We start from the raw sequence: 23641 nt of genomic DNA, 5'->3' as shown, positions 1-23641 counted from the left end.
ATAGAAGGAAAATCCAAAGCAATCACTCCTTTGAAGAATGTGACAATTTAAAAAAAGGTTATAGGGATATAAAACTTTTCAAAGCTAAAAATTCAGTATTTGGGGCACACTCATATCCACTGGGGGCCAAATGTCCCTAGTTCATGGTTCCATTAAGATTTGAGAGGTATGGCATAAAATGAGAGTAGTGGGCTTTTAGCATGGGTTCAAAGTGTGTCTTACAAGCGATGTGTGGCCTTTTAATGTATATAATATGCTTTGTAAATCTTAAAAGTGGTACAGAAATGCCGGTTATTAAATGCCAGCTATAGCTTTATAGGTTTGGGTTTGCAAGGCTAGCATTTCAGAGGCTGTTATGTTCTCCTGTATGCTCTATTGGCAGATTGGGAAATCTGCCACTTAGGTCTAAAAACACACAGCCAGATGTGGGACTCATCCCAAAAAAGCTAGGTTTTCCATATCCATTGTTAACTGAATCCAAGAGAATATAACATGTTTGTCATTTATATTCCTGGAGATTTTGTTCTGTATGTAAAAATATTAAATTAATCTCAGTGCCTATCTTACCTCCCACCCCTTACTCCTATTTCTCTAGAGAAATACCCATTTATCCCTGCTCCTTGGTTTCTTTCTTCAAGCCTAACCATGACAAAATATTAGGATGGGGGAACAGGTTTGGAAGTAATGATTTTTTTTTTATGTTATTTCAGTGGAAATATTTCTTTCGCTAAGATTATTTTCAAATGAGGTGTTCTGTGAGTACTACTTCTTTTTTTTAATCTATTTGGATTCTGCTAGGAACTGAGAAAAAGCCTGGAGCTTAGTGTAAATCTACAGAAAAAAGAAAAAGACTGTTCCAGTGAAGATTATGACTCTATTGAAGAGGACTTATTCACAGAACAGGTGCCAGAGGATAAGACTCTAGACTCTTCTGGAGATGACCTTCCACTTTCTGGAAGTGACTCTGTCCTGGAAGAAGCTGCCAAGGATCAGGAGGCGAAGGGATTCAATACTGAATGCTCAAATACACTCATTGTACTGGAGTTTAATCCAGCTTCCAAAAGTGAGCTATTTCTTACATTTGGTGTGGCATGATTTTTGTTTGGTAATGCTTGATCTCTCGAGGTGATGCCCCTTCATCCTACCTTAACATCAGAGTAGGCCAGGATGGGGTCAGTGACTGCAGGAGTTAAAAGACTCGAGGCTTCAAAGGAACAGGTCTCAGGGGACTGAAAACCAAGCAGGGGAAAGCATGAGAGGAAACATGGCTATTTTTAGCTGAAAATGCACCAGAAATACATTGGTACTGTGTATTAAATTACCTCTGAAAAGAAAAGTAAAGAGGGAGGTGGGCTGTAATGACAGTAAACCTGATCGATCTCAGGACAGGCCAATTGAGGGAGGAGGAATCCATGTCCTTTCCATGCATTTGAAGGGAGAGCCACCACTGAGGGAGAACAATTGAATGGGGTGGTGCAGAGGCTTGGTACTGGGGCGAATTCGATGGAAGGAGACGTAGCTTCTTGACATTCCAATATTTTTAACAATTAAACTGAGAAATAAGCCCTGCCAAATGAGGTGCTTGGAGCTGCATCATGAGGTATGTAAGAGCCTTGGTGCCTGTGGAGTTGCCATACTTCCCGCTGCCTTCTAGCTCTGTGCCTTTGATCAGCAGCAGCATGCTGGGCTGTTTAACCTCAGTCAGGAGGAGGAGCTGGCTCTCACTGGAGAGGGCAGCATCCTTTAAGTCTCTGCCAATGGACCTGAGAAAGGCTAATGTGGAAGAGAATATAGCCAAGTTTTCCTGAACCCTTATGCCCACACACAAATACAGTTCTGGCCTAGCTCAAGACTGGTCCAAAATGGCCCTTCTGGCTCGAGGCTTTGTCTGAGAAAGACTGTCAAGAGAGCATAATGATCCATGCAGGCTCAAGGGCTTAGGTCCATAAGTCCATGGTATTGGGCCTTTCAGATGAAATCAATTCAGCAAACATTTATTAAACACTCTTATATGCTGATCACTGTGCCTGATACTTGAGGAAATACAGGATGTAGAGATGACATGGGCCCTGACCTCACAGAAGTTCAGTCTTGTGTGATAGGTAGGGCAAGGGTGCGGGCACAGGTTTGTGTTTCTTGACTATCTAGGCAAAATTGAGCCTAACCCTAGAGCCTACTGAAGCACTGCCGCAATCCTAATCTCCCATTAATCCTGTGGGTTCAGTGTTGAACTGTGACATCTAGAGGATTCCAGATGAGCAAATTCCCCAGGCCTATTCTACTGGCAAATGTTCTAGTATCATAGCAAGGGTTGGTAAAGGGCCCCAACTTCCATAGAGGAGGGAGGGCAGGAGAGAGAGAGAAAGAGAGAGAGAATGAAATCCAGCATGCCACAAAGTGATGTAAAAATGGATGTCAGTAAGTGACAGTGTCATGACTTTTCTGTCACCACAACTCAAAACCAACCAGATGGACATAAATCAATTGCAGTTATTAACCTGATACTTTCCTAGAATTCTGATATGACTTATTAGTTTGATACCTAAACCACAAGTTTAGGTTGTGTTTATATTCTTATTAGACAAATGTACATGACAGTAACCACATTGCCATAACCCTGCAATGTGTTACAGAGCACTTTCTTTATAACAAACATGTGAGGTAGGGCATATAATTATTGCCCCCAATTTACAGGTGAGGAAACTGAGGCAAGTCTCTTCAGCAAACTGAAGTGAGTTTCATAGATTCACACAACTATTTGAATGTCAGAGCTGGGACCTGAATCTAGGTGTTTTTACTTTGAGACAACTACTCCTTTCTGTACACCACAGCTACCTCCCCCAATAGCTCCCATTTATCTAGTGCTTTCCAATTTATTAAATGGTGTGTGTGTGTGTGTGTGTGTGTGTGTGTATGAAAATTTTCCTTTGACCCTTAGAACAACCCTAGGAGGTAAGTTGTGCAAGTATTATTATCCCATTTTTACACCTAAGGAAACTGAGGGCCAGGGAGGTGACCTTGTGCCTAGGGTCACACTGTTGGTTAGTGGCAGACCTAAATCTCAAAACCAAATCCTCTGATCCTCCATCCAGGGCTTCTTTTTGTTTGACCATTACACCATCAACAAGAACTGTGTTTTCTTGCAGATAAAAGGGAAAGAAATCTGTCTGCCAAGCGCAAGGAGAATGCTGAGCTCTTTATTCCAACCAAGCCAGACACAGGCCAAGGTCGAGGAGATAGCCAGCAATGTGCTGCTTTACAGGACCAAGAGAAATCATACTCTAGTAAGAGGTCCAAACATTATTCAAAACAGGTCAAACCTGGGCTCCATCCAGGTGGGGCTGTGGGGTCATGTATTCCTTCCCTTGAACCTGCTGTTTGCCAGAGGCAGTTGAAGAGCATCTTTCTCTGCATTTCTGACTCTTCTTACCAGAGAAATTATTAATAGTCACAAATCTTCTTTTCATATGTCTGCTTCTCATAATATTGAACTGATTGATTTTCTTTTGCTTGCTTAGAGGTGAAGGCTTCTATTGACTTGCTGAGCAACTTTATGAAAGTAAGAAGTCTATTAGTGTTTTGACACTACTTGTTAACAGGATTTTATCCCTGCCCTTCATCTCCTTACTTTAGGACATGGAATTTGAAGAGAATTCAGGCTTTCTTTAGCTAAAGGTGACTGCTTCACATTTTGTTATGTTTGCTAGCACCATAGGATTTGCAGAGATCTTGCGCTGAAAATCACTCTCAGGGCCATCAGAGCTGGAGAAAGAGAATGGTGCCTTGCGGCAAACGTCAGGAACAAGTTAAGACTCAATCAGCACCAAGGGAGCCACTTTGGCTCAGCATAAAGACATGAAAGAGGTCTGTTGGGTCCTCCACAGGGCCTGAGAAAGATAGAGAGAAGGCAACAAAATCACAGTGACAGTCAACAATATGGGGAATTCAATGTAGTTAGTGTCTTCTTGATGGCACAAGAATGTCAAGGTCACCAAAACTGATGTGGTTCATGAAATCATAGGATTTAAAGCTGGAGAAGACTAGAAATTATTTAGTCTGATGCTTTCATTTTACATATGAGACAACTGAGGCCTAGAAAGGTATAGTAAGTCTAGGATATTCTATTAATTTTTAAAAGCAGATGAATTTTATTTTTTTTATTTTTTATTTTTTTTTAAAGCAATCAGGGTTAAGTAACTTGCTCAAGGTTACACGGCCAGTTATTATTTCTGGGTGTGATGCTGAGTATCTGAGCCCGGACTTGATCCAGATCATCCCGACACTGGAGCTGGCGCCCTTATTCGCTGAGCCACCTGGCCACCCCTAAGCAATTGGGGTTAAGTAACTTGCTCAAGGTTACACGGCCAGGTGTTTCTGGGTGGGTGCTAAGTGTCTGAGCCTGGGATTCGATCTCCAGGTCTTCTCAACACTGGAGCCGGTGCTCTTACTCGCTGTGCTACCTGGCCGCCCCAAAGCAGATGAATTTTAAAACAAGATTGGTATTGTCATGTAAAATTAGAATTCAAATTAAGTGAATTTTGACTATTACATGCTTAATAGAGAGACTTAGATGGAGTTTCCTTCACACATAGGTAGGAGGCTAAATATTCTTGTATTTTTAAAAAATGGAATTTAGTGGGAACATGGACCTCTCTTTAGACTACCATAGTTTCTGCATTCATAGTATCTGGACAGCAAATTATTACCCTAAATTTGGCAAATATCAGTCTTTTTCCTAAATCCTTTCATATATATTGAGGCAAAAAAAATACTTAGTATCATTGATTACTTCTTTTATTGACCATGTTCATTTTCTGCTTTCTATGATGCCCTAACACTGAAAGAAAAAATAAAAAATAATTTTAAAAACAAAAGTCCAATTCATTTGCCTTTAGGTTAGTAGATATCATATGCTATATTTATTTCTCTGGGTTACATAATCCTCAAAACTCAAAAGTAGGCCTAAGGTTGATTTGCATGCCCCAGTCATTTTGAGCCAAACTGATGTGTCAGCAGCTGTACTTTTGTACTGGAATATTATAGATTTATTAGCAATACTAGCCTCTGAAATGAAAAAAAAAAATGATAAATGCTCATGCTAAATCCTAGCTGTCCATGGTTCTGAAGAATGCTCCTCCTCTTTCATGTTCCTGTGACTTCAAATACCAGAGTCTATATATTCATGAACTTTCTAAGAAATGAATTTGAAAAGCTTTTCATAAGCCTGTGGTCTTCTCAAGAGTCTGGAGAGGGTGAAAGGACATTGGTCTCTCATGGCAGAAACTTTACAGTCCAAGCTGTCAAAGTGCTCTGTGGAAGTGACATATTTGAACCACTTTTCCCAGACAAGCTGCCAATCCAAGTAATAAAGTAATATTCCTCAGGTTCAGTGAGAGAGCACTACCAAGCCCTGTCATGAGGCTGAATTTCATTAGCATTTCTGTCATGCCAACCCTAGAGTACATAAACCAAGGTCCTACAGCCTCTTAGGCCAAATCCTGCTGGGTCAGAATAATCTGTCTTCCATATGCTTGCAAGAGTCTGTTGCATATTTGAGAAGAAGGTAAGAATTAAAGAACAGTATTTACCTGGTAGGGGCTGGAGGTCAGAGGAGATTTTATTTAATCTGGGTTCCTGATTGTCTTATTATAAAATCATAAGTCTTATTCTGTTTGCTAGTGATTTGCTTTCTTGTGAACACAGGAAGTTACAGATCCATCTTCTCTTTACCTAATTCCCTCCGATCTTCACCCAACATTTCCATCAGAAAAACATAGAATGTCAGAGATGGAAGGGCTGGATTTCATAGCCCAGCCATCTCATTTTACAGAGTAGGACATACACCAAACCATAGAACCTGAATCCTGGAAGGAAAACATAGAAATCATCTGATCTAGCTCTCCTGTCTTATAGATCACAGACAGGGATATACAAAGAGGCTGAGGGAGAGTTCTGACCAAATTCACACAGCAAATCAATAGCAGAGCTTGGGGTAGAACCCAGATCTTCTCCTAGTTTCATGTCCCTTTTCTTTGGGACTACGTCACCATACACCTTTATCAATAGAAGTGAAAAATTGGATCATTTTAAAAATTCTGTGCAGAAAGGGCACTGTGAGGCCCGTTGCATATTTTGTTAGTCCTCATTTATACAAAGAAAAAAATATTCATCCTGTATGTCAATGACCGATTAGTTAATAGATTCAGTGATTTGCTAATTCCAACTGTCATGCTGTCAATCTGACATAGTAGTATCAGTCTGCTAGTTTTATTTTCTAAATTGCTAAGCCCTGGAGATGGTCAAATAGCTTCTGAAAGGAAAGAAGGCTATAATGTTTAAAGGAGAAGGAAGGACATTGACTGGGGTTAGAGAGAATTGGATATCTGTCCCCACTGAGCATTCAATCAATTCTTTATTTTTATGATCATAGAAGCAACACTTTAGTAGGTAGGTTTTTTCTGAGGGCTACACAAGACTCTGATAGAAAGGAATGCCACCTAATTCTTAATCACCAAACCACCCATAATCAAGACATAGAAAGGAATCTCCTTAATGCCCTTGAATAACCCTAAACCAGACTTATAGATTGCCTACTGAATAGATATATGCACATAGCAGAGAGTGGCATCCGTTTTATGAGGGGAACATCTCCATTCAAAACATATTATCTTGGCAGTGCTGGAAACTACCACTGTAGACTCATCCTAGGTTGTTTTTTTTTTACCCTTTTGAGAATGCCAATATTCCTCCACCCACTGAGAATGCTTTTCTGTGTTACTGCTATTGCTTAACTTCCACATGTTGGATCTCAGTAACTCTGAGAGCAGAAAGGGACATTCAAATGCAGCAACAGGATTTGTTCCCCCTTTGGTTGTTGTGATTGCCTACCCAAACAGATACAAATCAGAGCGTGTTATTTAATGAACAGCCTTTATGTTTGCTCCGTAATGGTTAATAGAGGTGCTTGAGTCAAGTTGTGCATCTAAACATATTGAAGTTGCCTTCACACTTCAGTGCTCCATAAATCCATGACTTTATTGATGTGAATATTCCCTCCATGAAAATAGACTGAAATCTCCCCCACACAGCAGTAGATAGACTGGAGCCAAAAATCATTAATCACCCAAGGACTAACTTTCTACTGATGAGACTTCTCAAACTCAGTAGGCTGGTCCTTAGGGGACAGATGCAGTTTTTTACTTCCTCCACACCAGCGTAGTATTTGAGAATCCAGAGTAACTTCAAGACCACAGTGACACATCAGAATGGTACCAAGGTAAGGGGAAAGTTTATATATGTCCGTATTATATGCAGGAAAACCATTGCCTCATGTAAGGAGCATTGATATTGAGGACAGGAGGCACAGGTTCTAGTCCTACCTTTGTGCTTTGGCCTTTAACCTAATGGGATCTCAATTTCCTCATCTGTAAAATGAATGAGTTGTAGTAGATGATTTCCAAGGTATCCCTCCAGCTTAAAATTCAGTGATTACATGAATCAGCCCTTGACAACAAATGTTAAGTGATGTGACCTAACTTCAGACTTCAAATTGAGTTCCAATAAAAGAATCTCTTGCTAACCAAGATGGTATAGAAAAGGTTTGGGCAAACTTAGTATCATTTGTACTTCTCTCTATACGTGTGGTCTAAAGGAACATCATCTTACTTTCTACTGTCAGGACCAGGAAGCCGAAAAGAGAGGCCCCTATCTGCTACACGAAAGAACATGTGTAAGGATGAAGACCCTGAAGAAGATGCTTCAGCTGTCCTCAGAGCTATACAAGTTGAAAATGAAACCTTACAAAAGGAAATCCTTAGCAGAAAGACAGAAACGCTAGCTAGCCAACCAAAGGTATGTTCAAAAGCTGAATTAGTTGCAGAAGCATTCAGGAATCTCAGGAGGGGAAAGAAGTAGTATTTCTTTATTTAACATAGGTGTACTATTATGTGAAATGCAGGTGTAAGTGGTAATTCTCCTAATGGCACCTAAAATAGAATACAAGATAGCAACCCAACTCAAAGATGTTAGATTCTAGAGAATGCTCAATTTAGGCAAATCCTCAGCTGCTTTAGGCAGTTGCCTCTGTTCTCCTCAAAGCTCTTGCTTTCTCTGATTTAATATTAATAATAATAACTGACATTTGCACAATATTTTATAGTTTGCAAATCAGTTTGTGTTACTTCATTTGATCCTTATGACAGCTCTGTAAGGTAGACAGGGCAGGTATTATTGTCCCCATTTCATCATTGAGGTAACTGATATACAGAAAGTTTGTATCATATCACACAGCTAGTAGTTGATAGAGAGGACTGACTCTCTGGATTCTTAGCTGAGTGTTCTGTCCCCTACCATGTCACCTGGGGAAAAGCTAACTGTTATTTAAACACATCTCTTTAAGTCTTGCTATTGTCATTTTTAATAAGGAGGATGTAGGCCTGAGGCCAAGGAAGTAGTAGCCAGTATGGGAAAGGAGATAAAGCAGGGAAGTTCCTATAATTACTTTGCAATAAGAGTTGCTCTTCCAAAGACTAATTGCCAAATCTACAGCTGCCAACATTTACTTTAACTGGAGTTGGTTTTTTTTTTTTGGACCTCTCATAATAGGAAGAGGAGGGTTCACCAGTGAGACCCTGGACTAGTCTTCTCAAGGAAGTGGAAGAAGTCCCTTTTACTGCCCTTGATGTAAGTGAAATTTTATCCCTTCAAATATAGTGAATAAATAAAAGACATAGTGTTACACAGAACATTGGAACTGGCACTAAAGAACTAGATTTAAGTCCAGTTCCATTCCTTCCAGCATTGTGACCTTAAAGTATTCAGCCTTTCTTGAATCTCAGGTGCTCCATTTTTAAAATGAGGATGATGCTTGTACTACCTGCTTCCCAGGATTGTGAAAATCAAGTGGTGCAATATTTGTAAAGTACTTTGTTAATACTTATTGCAATATGAATGTAAGGTATTATCAGTAAGGCAGAAACTAATAGGGAGTTGAGTCAGTGTGCTCTTTATTTCCAGGATTTCCATTATACCCTGGGAACTGGCCCTCACATAGGTAACTAGGGAAGAAATCACAAATTGCCCATCACCATCACCCAGCTTTTCCAACAGCAATATATACAATATACCTCAAAGATGGTAACAGTTTGGAGCAGATGATTTAGGATTAAATCTTCTCCTGGAACCACCTTGCACACCAGAACTTCTGAGGGCCTGGGAGATGCAACCAGCTTTGCAGCTCTGGTCACTTTGTCTACTTTCTTTTCTACCATACAATTTTATTTTGATAAAGTAGACATTTCCCGACAAATACCCAAACAACACCCACCATAAAGTATGTTTCTTAAACACAATTAAGCAAAACCTTCCAACAGCATGACTAGGACTGATAGTACAAGTCACTTTCCATTTTTGCAATTTACTACTTGTTATCAGAAAGGAAGACAACCTGCTTCCACTTTGCTAGCATGGTACCAACATTGTCCATTTTCTCGTTACCTTTATTTACATTGTTGTGCTCACTGTGCATGTTGTTGTATTAGCTATTCTTTCTTCATTCTTCATCATTTGGTATAAATATTCCTGTGCTTCTCCGAATTCTTCAGATTAGTCATCTTTTATAGCTCAGTAATATTCCATTAAACTCATATTATAATTTGTTGAGTCATTTCCCAGTTGTTGGGCACATTCCCTCCCCCCACCCCCCACCCAGCTTTTTGTTATTACAAATAATAATGCAGCTATGAGTATATTTGGACATATGGGCCTTTTCTTGATATCATTAACTGGCTTGAAGTGTAATTCCAATGGTGGGATTTCTGAGTCAAAGTGTTTGAATAATTTAGCATTTTTGTTGCATAATTCCAAATTGTTTTCCAGAACATTTGGACCAGATCACAGTTTTACCAGCAGTGAATAAGTGTGTCTGTCTTCCCACAGCCCCTCCAACATTGAATTTTCCTATCTTTTCTAATTGAAATGTGTGAAAATGGTACTTCTGAGTTTTAATTTGCATTTCTCTGATTACTGATTTTGAACAAATTTTCAGATGCTTGTTGATAGTTTTTATTCTTTTGAAAACTATTTGTTCATATTCTTTTGAGTACTTATCTTTTGGGAATACTTTGTAATCTTAGAAATGGGTATCATATTCTTATAAATTTTTGTTGTCAAACTTTTATTTTATATATTTAATGCAAATTTTACCCTAATCCATATATTTTCTTCTAGCTACATGTTTTTGTTTAAAGGATTTTTAATTCATAAAATCCAAATATCATTTTATATTTGATAATTCTATTTCAAATTCTATTTTTAAAAAAATTGTTTTCCTCTGTTTCATTCTGTCCACTTCTTCAAAGAACTGATCTACATCTGTTCAAATCCTACCTTGGAATACTTCCTGTACTAGTCATACCTATATAGAACAATTAACACATCCCTTAGATATATCCCTCCATTTTATCCCTTAGAATCAACTTATGAGTTCTTCTAACTTAACGACATCCTCATGATTACATATCTTCTCATCTCACCTCTTCTCCCCCCCTTCATATGCGCTACCTGAAATAAACTTGGTCCATGATAGCACTTATCCAACCCCAGATGATTCCCTTCTCTTCACCTATTCCAAGATTGTGACAAGGACTAATTATAGGATTCTATAGCATTTTGCAAAGAAAATATATTAGTACTTTATGTGAGTAGCTTATTAGAAATATATTACCAAAAAGGGGGAGCTGGGAAACATTATAAGCACTCTTCATGAAAAAGTAGTGACTGAAACACATATGAACATTACACGGTTCTTTTAAGGGATACTAGATATCACATGACTTTTCTCCTATTAGCTCCTTGAAATCAGTAGGTTGGTTGTCGTCCTTCATTATTGAAGAGGACCAAAATGACATCACTAGGTTGGGTCAAGGTACAGTGTGCCCTACTGTGGCTGATCAGACCAATAAGAGCTCAGAAAGGTCTACCAGGGGTGGAGCACAAATATTCTGTATGAACATTTGGAGTGGAGATGACTTGAAATGTGCACATCTTGCATTCCTTTTGAGCAGTTATGCTTTACTTACAGAGCATGTTACCTTCTTTGATGCAGGCATGCTTTGCTGGCTTGTCCTGTGCCAGTATCTCCTGTGTTTCGTAATTAATTCCAAAGTTGTTGGGTTTTTTTTTCAATTTTTTAACATTTTCATTTAAACTTTTGAATCCCAAATTCTATCCCTCCCTTCCCTTCTGTCCTCTTTGCCCTCCCCCCTTAGACAGTAAGCAATCAGATATATGCTATATGTGTGCAATTATGTAAAACATTTCCATGAAGAGAAGGGAATCATCTGGGGTTGAATAGGTGCTATCATGGACCAAGTTTATCTCAGGTAGAGCATATGGGGGGGAGGAGAAGAGGTGAGGTGAGAAGGTATATAATCATTAGGATGTAGTAAGTTAGAAGAACTCATAAGTCGATTCTAAGGGATTCCATAGTTCTTCAGAAAGATCTTGAGAGTGTCCTTATATCACTTCTTCTGACTGCCACGTGAGTGTTTAACTTGCGCGAGTTCTCCATAAAATAGTCTTTTAGGCAAATATACTTTTGGCATTTGAACAATAAGACCAGCCCATCAAGAGTTGTGCTTTCTGCAGCAGAGTTTGTATGCTTGGCAGTTTGACTCAAGAAAGGCCCTCAGTAGAGGCAGCTAGGTGGCACAGTGAATAGAGCATCATCCCTGGAGTCTGGAGGACCTGAGTTCAAATTGGGTCTCAGACACTAGCTGTGTGACCTTGGACAAGTCACTTAACCCCAATTGCCTTGCCTTCCCCCCTGAAATAAAAAAAAGGCCCCCAGTATCTAGTGCTTTATTTTGCCAGATGATCTTCAGAATTTTCCTAAGATAATTCGAATGGAAGCAATTCAATTATCTGGCATGGCACTGGTATACTGGTCAGATTTCATAGACATACAGCAATGAGGCCAACACAATGGCCCTGTAGCCCTTCACTTTGGTAGGCAGCCTAATAGCCCTTCTCTCCCACACTTTCCTTTGGAGATTCCCAAACACTGATCTAGCTCTGGCAATGCATGCCATTTTATACTTATGTACCTGTAAGTACATAAGGTATAAAACTATGCAAAGTAGTAAATAAGATACAGAAATTTCAGGAAAATAGCACCTTATATTTTCAATAAACCACCAACAAGAATATACTTTATCAAGCACTCAATTCTGCTCTTATATGCTCATCATATCCTAATTTGTACATTTTCCTATGTTCATGTCTTAGACTAACCTCATTGAAGACAGAAACCATGCTTTATTTATCGCTATATGTCCCCCAGCTACTAGCACTTTACATTGTGTATAGGAGATGTTTAAGAGAGATTTGTTGAATGAATGAACATAACTGACTAGTACTTTATATTTTTTTTAAGGTTATTGTTTCTAGGTGCTCACATTAGTGACCTGCATTACTTAAGAAAATTTTTTTTAAAATTCTACTCATTAGAAACTTTGCATGAAGTCAAGAGGTTTCTTTGAGGAGCCAGGATGTTTAATTCAGTGTCCAAAGGTCCTTGATTTTCCTTCCTTGAGCACATGAGAGACAAAATTAGTAGTAATAAGTAGATTGTGATTAAACAGTGACATTTCATGCCTTTTAGTTCTTGACTGTTTTAAAAGGCTAATAAATGTATATTTCATCATTAAATGAGTAAAGGATCCTTACACTAAGCAGCAGTCATTCAAGCCTTCTTTAATGATATAGAACAAAGGCAATAGATTTGAATCCATTTAAAGAATGCACTAAAGGAAAGAGTAGTGCAATATAAAACTAACAGGTTTTAGAATGCTTATAACTTTACTGTAAACATAATATACAGTTTCCCAACACAGATATCAAGGTTTTTTTCCAAAGTATCATCTCCTGGTAGTATAATGATAATGATAATAATAACTACCACAATATATGTGTGCATTGATTGGAGAATGGCTAAACAAATCATATGTGAATGTAATGCAATATTCCTGCACCACTAACAAATGGTAACTATGAAGAATACAGAGAAGCATGGGAAGAATTATATGAAATGATGTTCAAAGCAAAGTAAGCAGAACCAAGGAAACAATCTACATAATTGCTACAACGATGTCAATGGAAAAAAACCTCACCATTTTTTGGTTTTGTTTTATATTTGAAACTTAAATACAAAGAAGAAAAAGCATGTTGTGTGTATAGCAGAAGATAAAAGAAGATTTGAAATATGCAACAATAAATTTTCATTTCAAGAAGGATTATGATAAATAATATACATTCCCATTTTAGAGATGAACAAACAGATGTGAACAGGTTAAGTGATTTATTTCAGATTTCATCATTAGTGATCTAGGCCTTTTTACTTGAAGTCTACTCTTTCCATTACACTAGTAGGCCTGAAAGAGAAAGGTTCTGGATTTCTTTGATATGAGCCTATATCCAGCTTCCTGGAACATACCCCTGGACGAAGGATTTTTTGTTTGTTTGTTTGTAGATAAATTTTATGTTTATTTTTAGTTTACATCATTTCCACAAGATTTTGAGTTATAAATTTTCTCCCTATCTTTCCCCTACCCACCAACCCCAAAACAGCAATCCCATTGTATATCCCCTCCCCCAATCTGCTCTCTCCTATATCCTTCCCCATCTCCCCTCTTCCTTTCCAGTAGGTCAAAATGGATCTCTATACCCCAGTGCCTGTATATCTTATTTCTGGATCAAGGATTATTAACCTTTTTTTGGGTCATGACCTCATTGGCAATTTAGTGAAGCCAGACTAATGTCTTCAAATACATAAAATAAAATAATAGCATTACAAAGCCAATTATGTTGAAGTGAAAATTTAATTTTTCTCATCCAAGTTCATATACTCCCCTAAATCAATTCACTGACCCCTTGGGATTCTGTGGAACCCAAGTTAAGAACACTTTCCTGAGACTTAGTTAAGTTGAATAGACTCTGCCCCTTCAAATCCCACCCACCCATCAAAGTAATAGAAATTTGAGTCATTGGTGAAAAGAACACTGAATTTTGAATCAGAATAATTGGGTTCAAATCTTAGCTCTACTAATTTCCCATATATTTTCTTTTTTTTTGTTTTGTTTTGACTTTTTTTAAACTTCTGATTTACATCATTCGTTTCCGCCAGATTTTGAGATACAAATTTTCTCCCCGTTTTTCCCCTACCCACCGCCCCAAAATAGCAGTCCACAGGATATCCCCTCCTCCAATCTGCTCCCTCCACATCCTCTCCCATACCCCTTTCGACTTTTCAAGAGGGTCTCTATGCCTCAGTGCCTGCATATCTTATTTCCCAATTATATATAAGATGGTATTAATAATAGTATATATATATGTATGTATACATATATTCACACACACATATATACACATATATATTTGAATATTTGATTTTAAAACTTTCAATTCCAGATTCATTCCCTTCCCTCCCCGTCACCCACCCCTACTGGGAAGACAAGCAATTCAGTATAGGTTGTACATGTGTGGCTAATGCAAAACAATAACATAGTAGATATATTGTAAAAGACTGACTATATTTCCCTCCCTCCCATCCCACCTCCCACCTACCTGCTCCATTCTCTACTTTGATCCTGTCCCTTTTAAAAAGTGGGTGCTTCCAACTTCCCTCCTCCCAGCCTGCCCTCCTTTCCATCATCCCCCCTCTCATCCCTTTCCCCCCCTACTCTCCTGGAGGGTGAGATAGCCTATTTAGTGTGTATTTCACTCCCTCCTCAAGCCAAATTCAATGGGAATAAGGTTGACCCATTCCCTTTTGCCTTCCTATTCTTCCCCTCCATTGTAACCATTTTCCCTTGCCTCTTCTGTATGAGATAGTTTACCCCAATCTGTCTCTCCCCATCTCCTCTCATTATATTCCTCTCTCACCTCTTAATTTCACCTTTTAAGTATCATCCCTTCCTGTTAAATTGGTCCTGTGCCCTCTATCTATGTACACCTGTAAGTATATATACACACATTCACATATGTATTCATATGCACATATACCCTCATATACAGACATATATATATTTCTAATCCCTTCAACTACTGAGAAAAGTTTCATAAGTTACAATTATTGTTTTTCCATGTAGGAATGTTAATAGTTTAACTTTGATAAGTTCCTTATGATTTTTTTTCCGTTTACCTGCTCATGCTTCTCTTGCTTCTTGTATCTGAATGTCAAATTTTCTATTCAACTCTGGTTTTTTTCAGCAAGAATGCTTGAAAGTCCTCTATTCCACTGAATGACCATATTTTCCCCTGAAACATGATACTCAGTTTTACTGGGTAGGTGACTCTTGGTTTTAATCCCAGCTCCCTTGACCTCCGGAATATCTCATTCCAAGCCCTTCGATCCCTCAGTGTAGAAACTGCCAGATCCTGGGTTATCCTAATTGTGTTTCCACAATATTCAAATTGTTTCTTCCTGGCTGCTTGTAAATATTCTCTCCTTAATCTGGGAATTCCAGAACCTGGCTATAATATTCCTAGGAGTTTTCTTTTTGGGATCTTTTTCAGGAGGTGATCGGTGGATTCTTTCAACCTCTATTTTGCCCTCCAGTTCTAAAACATCAGGAGAGTTTTCTTTGAGAACTTCCTGGAGGATGATTTCTAGGTTCTTACTTTGGTCATGGCTTTCAGGTAGTCCAATAATTTTTAAATTATGACTCCTGGATCTATTTTCTAGGTCAGTGGTTTTTCCCATGAGATATTTCACATTGCCTTCTATTCTTTCATTTGTTTGGATCTGTTTAACAGCCTCTTGATTTCTCATAAAGTCATTAGCTTCCATTTGCTCCAATCTAATTCTGAAGCAATGATTCTCCTTATTGGGCTTTTGAGATTCTTTTTCCATCTGGCAAATTTGGCTTTTTAAGGCATTCTTCTCCTCATTACCTTTTTGAGCCTCCTTTGCCATTTCAGTCAGTCTGTTTTTTAAGGTATTATTTTCCTCAATCAGGCTGTTGACTCTCATTTCATAATTTTCTTGCATTGTTCTCATTTCTCTTCGCAATTTTTCCTCCACTTCTCTTATCTGCTTCTTAAGTTCCTCTATGGCCTGTAACCAGCTCGTATTTTCCTTTGAAGCTTTTGGTGCAGGAGTTCTGACTTCACTGTTTTCCTCCTGTTCCATGCCTTGCTCCTTCTTGTCCCCAAAATAGGAATGTAATGTAGGAATCTTCTGTCTGCTTTGTTTCTTTTGCCTGTTCATTTTGCCACTCAATTACTTGACTATTGGGCTCTTTGCCACAGTAGGACTCTGCCACCAGACAGGGGAGTTTTCATTCCAAACGCTGGGGTTTTCTCAACTGCCGGAGGTATTAGATGGGTGCCCTCTCCGAGGTCTCACACGTTTCGGCAAGCTGGACACACACCCCAGGACCTCCACCCTAGGCTGCAATCCAGATCCAAGCAGGTTAAAGCAAGAGCAATGACTTCTCAGAATGGTGCTTGGTCCCCCTACACTCTGCAGGCCAGGAGCTGAAGCCCCCACGTGGTGCTGGCTGGCTGTGCCGGTGTCTCAGTGGCTTCTCTCCCCAGGGGTAAAAGCCACGCACTATCACTTACTGGTCCCAAAGTCCAGACTGCACTGGCCTCTCACCTTGTCCTTCGCATCTATGTGTTGATAAATCTGGAAACGGCCACAGCTGCTGCTGATCTGGAGTCAGGTCCGCCCTGGGGCTAAAGCCTCGGCGAGGGGCTGGGCTCCGCTCCCAGAGCGCTGCACTGGATTCCTGCCGGCCTGCCGGGCTGTGCTCAGCGGGAGGTTAGCTTCTCTGTGTCATTTTGTGGGTTCTGCAGCTCCAGAGTTTGTGTAGAGTCCCCTTTTTACATGGATTGGGGAGGGTGGAAGCCGGAGCCACAGGAGGGTCGTGCTTCTACTGTATATTTTCTTAAGCAAATTACTTCTGTTCCTTGGGCCTCAGCTTCCTCATCTATAAAATTATGGCATTGGACCAACTCTGATAATAGAATCCTAATGCACATTATATAAGAAGTTTCTGCATCTAACAGTAATACTTTGTTTCTTCCTTTTACTTGACCCAGAGTTTCTTTCCTTATAACTAGCGTCCCTCCCCCAGAATCTACTGACATTTGTAAATTTTTGTTAGTAACCATTTCTGCCACCAGTACAGCAGTTGCAGACACCATATTGCAGTGACCTATTGTGCTTCTGAAGATTAGAGAAATGCAATTTTAAATAGAAAAGAATAGAATTAAGATCATAAGGAACACGTCTTTAGTTTGGATGATGAATTTTTTTTTAAATACGATTTTAAAAATAGGTAAAGGAAGGACCACTGTATTTGGAGTCAGATGACCTAGGTTTGTATCCCATCTCTGCTACTGATTAGATTTGTGTCCTTGAGAAAATTATTTCCCCTCTCTGGACCTCAGTTTCCTCTTCTGTAAAATTAGTTGATTGAATTAAATAATATTTCTGGTCCTTTCTGTCCCTAAATCCTATGATCCCAATCATGTGGTTGGAATTTTCTTTAGATAATTCATTCAAAAAGGTTGACAGTGATAGAGTGTAAGTCTCCTGAGACCAGAGACTGATTTGTTTTTGTCTTTGTACCTCCAGTGCCTACCAACAGTGCATGGCACATAGTAAGCATATAGTAGAAGCTCATTGAATAGAATTGCATTAAATTTCACCCAGCAGCCAAAAGAAATAAAAAATTTGTACATTGTTTATTTTATTGATCTGAATTTCAGTGCACCCAAAATATTTCTTATTCTCATTTCCTACTGAAAATTTATTATTTTTCATCTATATTCCTTTAAAGAGCAAGTCACTGATGCTTCTGAAATTTCGCTTCTGTACTCTTTTAATGAACTTATCCCATCTCAGGTGCCTCCTCCTGACCTTTCCATAGCCAGTGTTGTATCTGAACCGTCTGAAACTGCAGGGGGTACAAATGCAGTCACGGAAGCAATAGAAAGAATTGGTCTTCTGGGAAACAGGTACTTATTAAGGTTGATTTTTTTTTTTAAATAAATTGAGTGAAGTAATTATTAGAGTACCTTGCTATAACATTTTTGTTTTTATTTCTAGTATATCCCAGAGTCATTTTAACTTCTACAATCTCCTTTCCTTCGGGTAAAGAAAACTTAAAATTCGTTTTAGGAAAATGCCCTGTCCTTGTCTGCTCATGCCTAATATGGACAGAAATGCAGAACTCTGCATACCTTTGCAGCCACAAAAGAAGCAGTTACTCATCTGCTGAATATAAATAGGATAGGCGTTTGGAATAATTGCTGCTTGGAACTGTTTCATCAATAGTACTAACTTAAATAAAGCCAAATGTGCCTCTTTCTATCATTATACATGCACAAACAGTCCTTACTGTTCTAGTGAGAGGCAATGTAGTATTCTGGATCTGAGGCGAGGGGTCTTCACCTTTGTTTGTATCATGAACACTTTCAGCTTACTGGTAAAACCCATGGACCCCTTTTCAGAATAGTGTTTTTAAATGCATTAACTAAAGTACATAAGATTCCAAAGGAAATCAATTTTGTTAAAAAGCAGTTAGCAAAATATTTTTTTAAAAAAGCAAAGTCACAGAGCCCAGGTTATTATCCCCAGACTAGGGTCAGAAACTTGTTGTTGTTCAGTTATTGTCAGTCATGTCCAACTCTTCCTGACCCCATTTGGGGTTTTCCTGGCAAAGATATTGAAAGTGGTGTTCCAGTTTCTTCTCCAGCTCATTTACAGATGAGGAAACTAAGGTAAACAGGGTTAAGTTATTTTCCCAGGGTCACACAGCTAATAAGTATCTGAGGTAGGATTTGAACTCAGGAAGATGAGTTTTCCTGATTCCAGGCCTACTGCTTTATCCTAGTTGCCCCAGGATCAGAAAGACCTGATTTTAATACTTCCTCAGATATTTCCTAGCTATCCAGGAGAAGTCATTTAACTTTTCCCTGTCATTGTTTCCTCTTCTATAAAATGGGGAAAATAGTGCCTTGTAAGACTTATGTGGAGTTTTGTGAGGATCAGGTGATACTCAGTGGAAAGCACTTGGAGTATCTTAAAGTACTATAGCGTCATTATCATTCTTGAAAGCAGAAAATGTTGGAATTCACTTTCCAATGATTAAAGCTGGAAGCGATGTATAGAATGAATGACCCTATAGAAATAAGAGCCTGAAAACTGACTCTTGTTATAGCCAGTGTAGTTGTTTGTCCTCTAATAGGTCATGAGTTAGCCTGGCGGGTCTAAGCTATTGTCCAAGAAGTTTGTGCATTGGGTGTACAATGTGGCCCCAGGGTCTGAGAATTCTGGAGAGCACCTTCTACTTCTGAGATTCTGTGATTCTAATTTCATCATAACCAGTATTTCTCACTTAATGGACTGGGCCTTCCTCATGTGACATCCATGTGGTTGCTCAAAAACTTATCGTGTTTCAGGGGCAGTTTGTTCTAGAACCAGCCTAAACCAGAGAGATCAATACTTTTGAAACCAAAGGACCTGTCTTCAAATCCCAATTCTGGAGTTTAATTACCGTGTAATAGCAGGGCAAATTGCCTCATCTCTCTGGGCCTCAGTTTTCTCATTTTAAAAGTATTATAATGATAATGATACTCATAATGTTGGAGTGAAAAGAGTTGTGAATTTGGAGGTGCTAGATTTGGGTCCAAATTTAACCGTTACTGCTTTTTGTCTGTGTGACCCTGGTCAAGGAAAGGCCACAGTCTCCTCCTCCATAAAATGAAGAGGGACTAGATGAGCTCTAAGGGCCCTTTCAGCTCTAAATCTGTAATGCTGTAGCCTACTTCATAAAGCTGTCTTGAGGGATATACAACTTTGTTAACCTCAAAGTGCCACAGGAACAGGAGTTATTATTATAAAAATGATTTCATCAACATGTGGGGGTTTTCCAACTTCCCAGTGGGTCATAGTTATAATGTATCATCAATGTTGTCCCAAAATGGGAGCTGCTAAGTGACACAGTGGACAGAGCACTGGACCTGGGGTCAAGAAGGTGAGTTCAAATCTGGCCTCAGACACTTACTTAGATGTGTGATCCTGGGCAAGTCACTTAAGTCTGTTTGCCTCAGTTTCCTTGTCTGTAAAATGAGCTAGAGAAGGAAATGGCAAATCACTCCAGTATCATTGCCAAGACAACCCCAGATGGGATCATAAGGAGTCAGACACAAATGAACAACAACAACCCCAAAATGACATCAGTTAGGATGGCATTATGTGGGATGAGCCTCTGCATGTGCCATCTGAATGTTCCCTCAGCCTCTGAGCAGAGATTTTATGTTACCCAAATTTGCTTCTTTAACAGTCATTGGCTCCAAAGCCAGCATCTGGGGGGTATTTTATAGTGAGGTGTGTTGTTTCTTGGGCTGGCTTGATTAGTGCACTTTGCAGGCAGGAATTATCCATGTATATTTTCTTCAGATTGCCGCCTGGAAAAAATCCCCAAGATTCTACTCTAGTTTCTTATTGGCTATGTTTTCTTCCTACCTATCCCCTTTCTTTGGGACGCAAAGATAAAAGGCATTACTGGTAACCATGTTCCCTTTGCATATCAGTTGCTGCTGCGTGTTTCCTGAAAGTTCAATTATATTTTAGGCAACAGAAGAAGCTTCTGAAAGTCCTTCAGGCAATTGAAAATGACCCTGCCCACCTCAGTTATGTAGGAGCTGAGGAACCTGTATTGGATCTTGAGGTGAGAAAACATGCCCTATTTAACCTTTGATAAATGTTTAGTAAGAACCTTCTCTGAAACTCCAGTTTGTAAGGATGCTGTGTCATATATTGGTAAGAGCACCAGACCTGGAGTCAGGTCCTTTATCATATCCTAGGATTTAGGAATGGAAGAATCCTGAGCAGTCATCTAGCTCAAAACCCCAATTTTATAGGTGAAAAAACAAATCTCTCTGAGCTCAGTTTTGTTTTCTGTATAATGGGGATAATAATACTTTCACTGGGGGGCGGTTAGGTAGCACAGTGAACAGAGCACCAGCCCTGGAGTCAGGAGGACCTGAGTTCAAATCCAGCCTCAGACACAGAACACTTAGCCATGTGACCTTGGGCAAGTCACTTAACCCCAATTGCCCTGCCTTCCCCCCTCCAAAAAAGCAAAAATAATAGTAATAATACTTTCGCTGTCCACCTCAGATATGAAAGGAGATACCAAGTGAGGTAATGCATATAGAACACTTGCAGCTATATTCATGTCCTTTGTAAGTGATAACTATCATATAATAATAGTAGCAGCAAGCATTTTTCAGGTGTGTAGGTTAAGAACCAAAGGCATTCAGAGTGAAGAAGGAAGAACATGGACTGTCTAATGCCATCCCTTCCAGTTCCTTACTTTGTATGAGTCTGCCCTGACCCTATTTTGTGCCAATGATCACTCATCGTGAACTACTGCTAGATTATACAACATTCAGTTATGCACTGAAAGTCAAATAGGAAGACACTTATTTTTAAAAACCCAGGCAAGACTTTTTTTTAACCTTTATAGCATAACTGTCACTATTCCAATGGATACCTTTTCTGCCATGCACTCAGATGTCACCATTTGCTGGTATGTACACTGGTGAAGGAGCGTAAAGGCAGAAACAGTAGCTGAGTTGCCATTTTGACCGTGACGTTTTCCTAGCCAACAGGCCTTTCAGTTTCTACATTTAGAAACTAAATGGAAAGACTTTACCAATTGTATACTATATTGAGTGTGAGCCAGAATAGCCAGTCTGCAAGGCATTCTGCCTCCATCTGGCATCTTTCAAACTGCCAACTCACAACCCTGATTTTTAGCACCTCTTCAGCTGGTCATCTGGCTCCCATAAAGCAGGGCATGAGCAGATCTTGTTCCCCTCAGGACCCTCTCATGAGGTAGGTCAATGTCACTTGCTTCATCTTGCAAGCAGAGAAACTCTGGCAAAGAGAGAAAACGTCTGGCCAGGACCATATAAGTCACTCATTAGAAAAACAAAGTCTGTGTTTTGCCTGGTGATTAAATTAAAAGTCCTAAATTGCCAACATTATGGAAAATCTGACCTCCCACCTCTCCTCAGTGTAGAATGGGAAGCATAATAGAGATATCACTTGGAGAACTGGTTCTAGTCCCACCTTAAGCTCTGATTAACTGTGTGACCTTGTAGGCCTCAGTTTCTTCACATGTGCAGTCAGCTCACATTAATATCCTAGGGTTTTGCAGATCCCCACTAATGGGGTTATTAACTAAGAAAAAAAAAGTGATGAACAGTTGTTGTTCATTTCCTCCGCTCCCTGTTCACAGAACCATTACAGATCTTCAGATCTCATTTACAGAGGGCACATGGGAAATTCTCTTTTATGAATGATTGATCTAAGGAGACAGGTGCCACATTCCAGGCCACAAAAGAGGTATTTGAAGGCCATTCTGTGATTTTATTGTATGTTTACGACATTCATGGAAATTTGCAAAAAACTGCAGGTGTAACCTGTGGTCTTTTCCCCAATAAGGTCAATAACACTTTATAACCATATTGTTTTCCAAAATCCTGCTTTAATATTATCTGGCCCTTGGGGTGGCTAGGTGGCACAGTGAATATAGAGCACTGGCTCTGGAGTCAAGAGGACCTGAGTTCAAATCTGGCCTCAGACACTTAACACAAAAGCTAGCCATGTGACCTTAGGCAAGTCACTTAACCCCAATTGCCCTCCAAAAAACAAAAAAAAAATATCTGGCCCATCACCCAAAACAAAATCATTCATTTAATTAGCAAATATTGCATTGAGGCAGCTAGATGGTACACTAGATAGAGTACTAGCCCTGGAGTTAGGAAGACCTGAATTCAAATGTGACATCAGACACTTACTAGCTGTGTGACCCTAGGCAAGTCACCTAACCTCTGTTTTCCTGAGTTTTCTCATCTGTAAAATGAGGATAATGATAGTACCTACCTCCCAAGGGTTATTGTGAGGATCAGATAAGGAAATAATTGTTTAATGCTGAACACAGTGCCTGGCACATAGAAAGCACTATGTAAATATTAGCTATTACTATTTATTAAGCACTTACCAAATACTAGACACTATGTTAAGTACTAAACATATGAAGATAAAAATGAAAATCCCCACCCTCAAAGAGCTACATTCTAAATGGGTCAAATGAGTGAAAGAAAATGTTTTCTCATTCATTCATGATATTCAAGATACATGGAAGGTGGACAAAATGTAGCCTTGGAAGGGAAGCCACAAGCAGCTGGAGAGATGAGGAAAGGCCTTCTGCAGAAGGAAGACTGGACCAAGTACTAAATTCATTGAGAAAGGAGGGAGGATATGGTAGGAGTCAGTGGTGAATTTTGGTAGAGTGAACCTTAAAGGATGAGAGGCTGCTGAGTGAGAAGGGCTTAAGGAAGTCTGGAAGTGGCAGTGGGGTACAAGGGGCTCTCCTATTTCCACTCTGGGACCAATGAGGTTGGAATGAAAGATATTTTGAGAAAAGATGGAAACAGTGTCATCCAGAGCAAACTAGATCTCAGTGAGGGTCAGAAGATGAAGGAGGGAAGTTTATTAATTCTAGTGTGATCTGGAAGAATCAGGCAGATCTGGAGTGGGACTTGGGTGGGTATAGTT

The 23641-nt window shown here is 39.4% G+C and overlaps 1 protein-coding gene across 4 annotated transcripts in view; it reads left to right on the top strand.

Annotated features, from left to right (window-relative positions):
- The window catches only part of KATNIP (katanin interacting protein), a 220562-nt gene that overhangs the window by 119833 nt on the left and 77088 nt on the right, over positions 1-23641 (top strand). For all 4 annotated transcript variants that reach the window (XM_069064208.1, XM_069064202.1, XM_069064194.1 and 1 more), the window contains 6 exons: positions 799-1063; positions 3147-3284; positions 7679-7851; positions 8605-8682; positions 17912-18024; positions 20645-20741. In XM_069064208.1, the coding sequence (XP_068920309.1) occupies positions 799-1063; positions 3147-3284; positions 7679-7851; positions 8605-8682; positions 17912-18024; positions 20645-20741 (864 nt within the window). The remainder of the gene's footprint in view (positions 1-798; positions 1064-3146; positions 3285-7678; positions 7852-8604; positions 8683-17911; positions 18025-20644; positions 20742-23641) is intronic.

The sequence above is a fragment of the Petaurus breviceps genome, unplaced genomic scaffold (assembly GCF_028583685.1).
Source record: "Petaurus breviceps papuanus isolate PSGF00001 unplaced genomic scaffold, PetGlider_PUasm1.0 138, whole genome shotgun sequence".
Taxonomy (NCBI): domain Eukaryota; kingdom Metazoa; phylum Chordata; class Mammalia; order Diprotodontia; family Petauridae; genus Petaurus; species Petaurus breviceps.
Note: the sequence above shows the minus strand (reverse complement) of the source record. Positions and strands in the feature narration are given on the sequence as shown.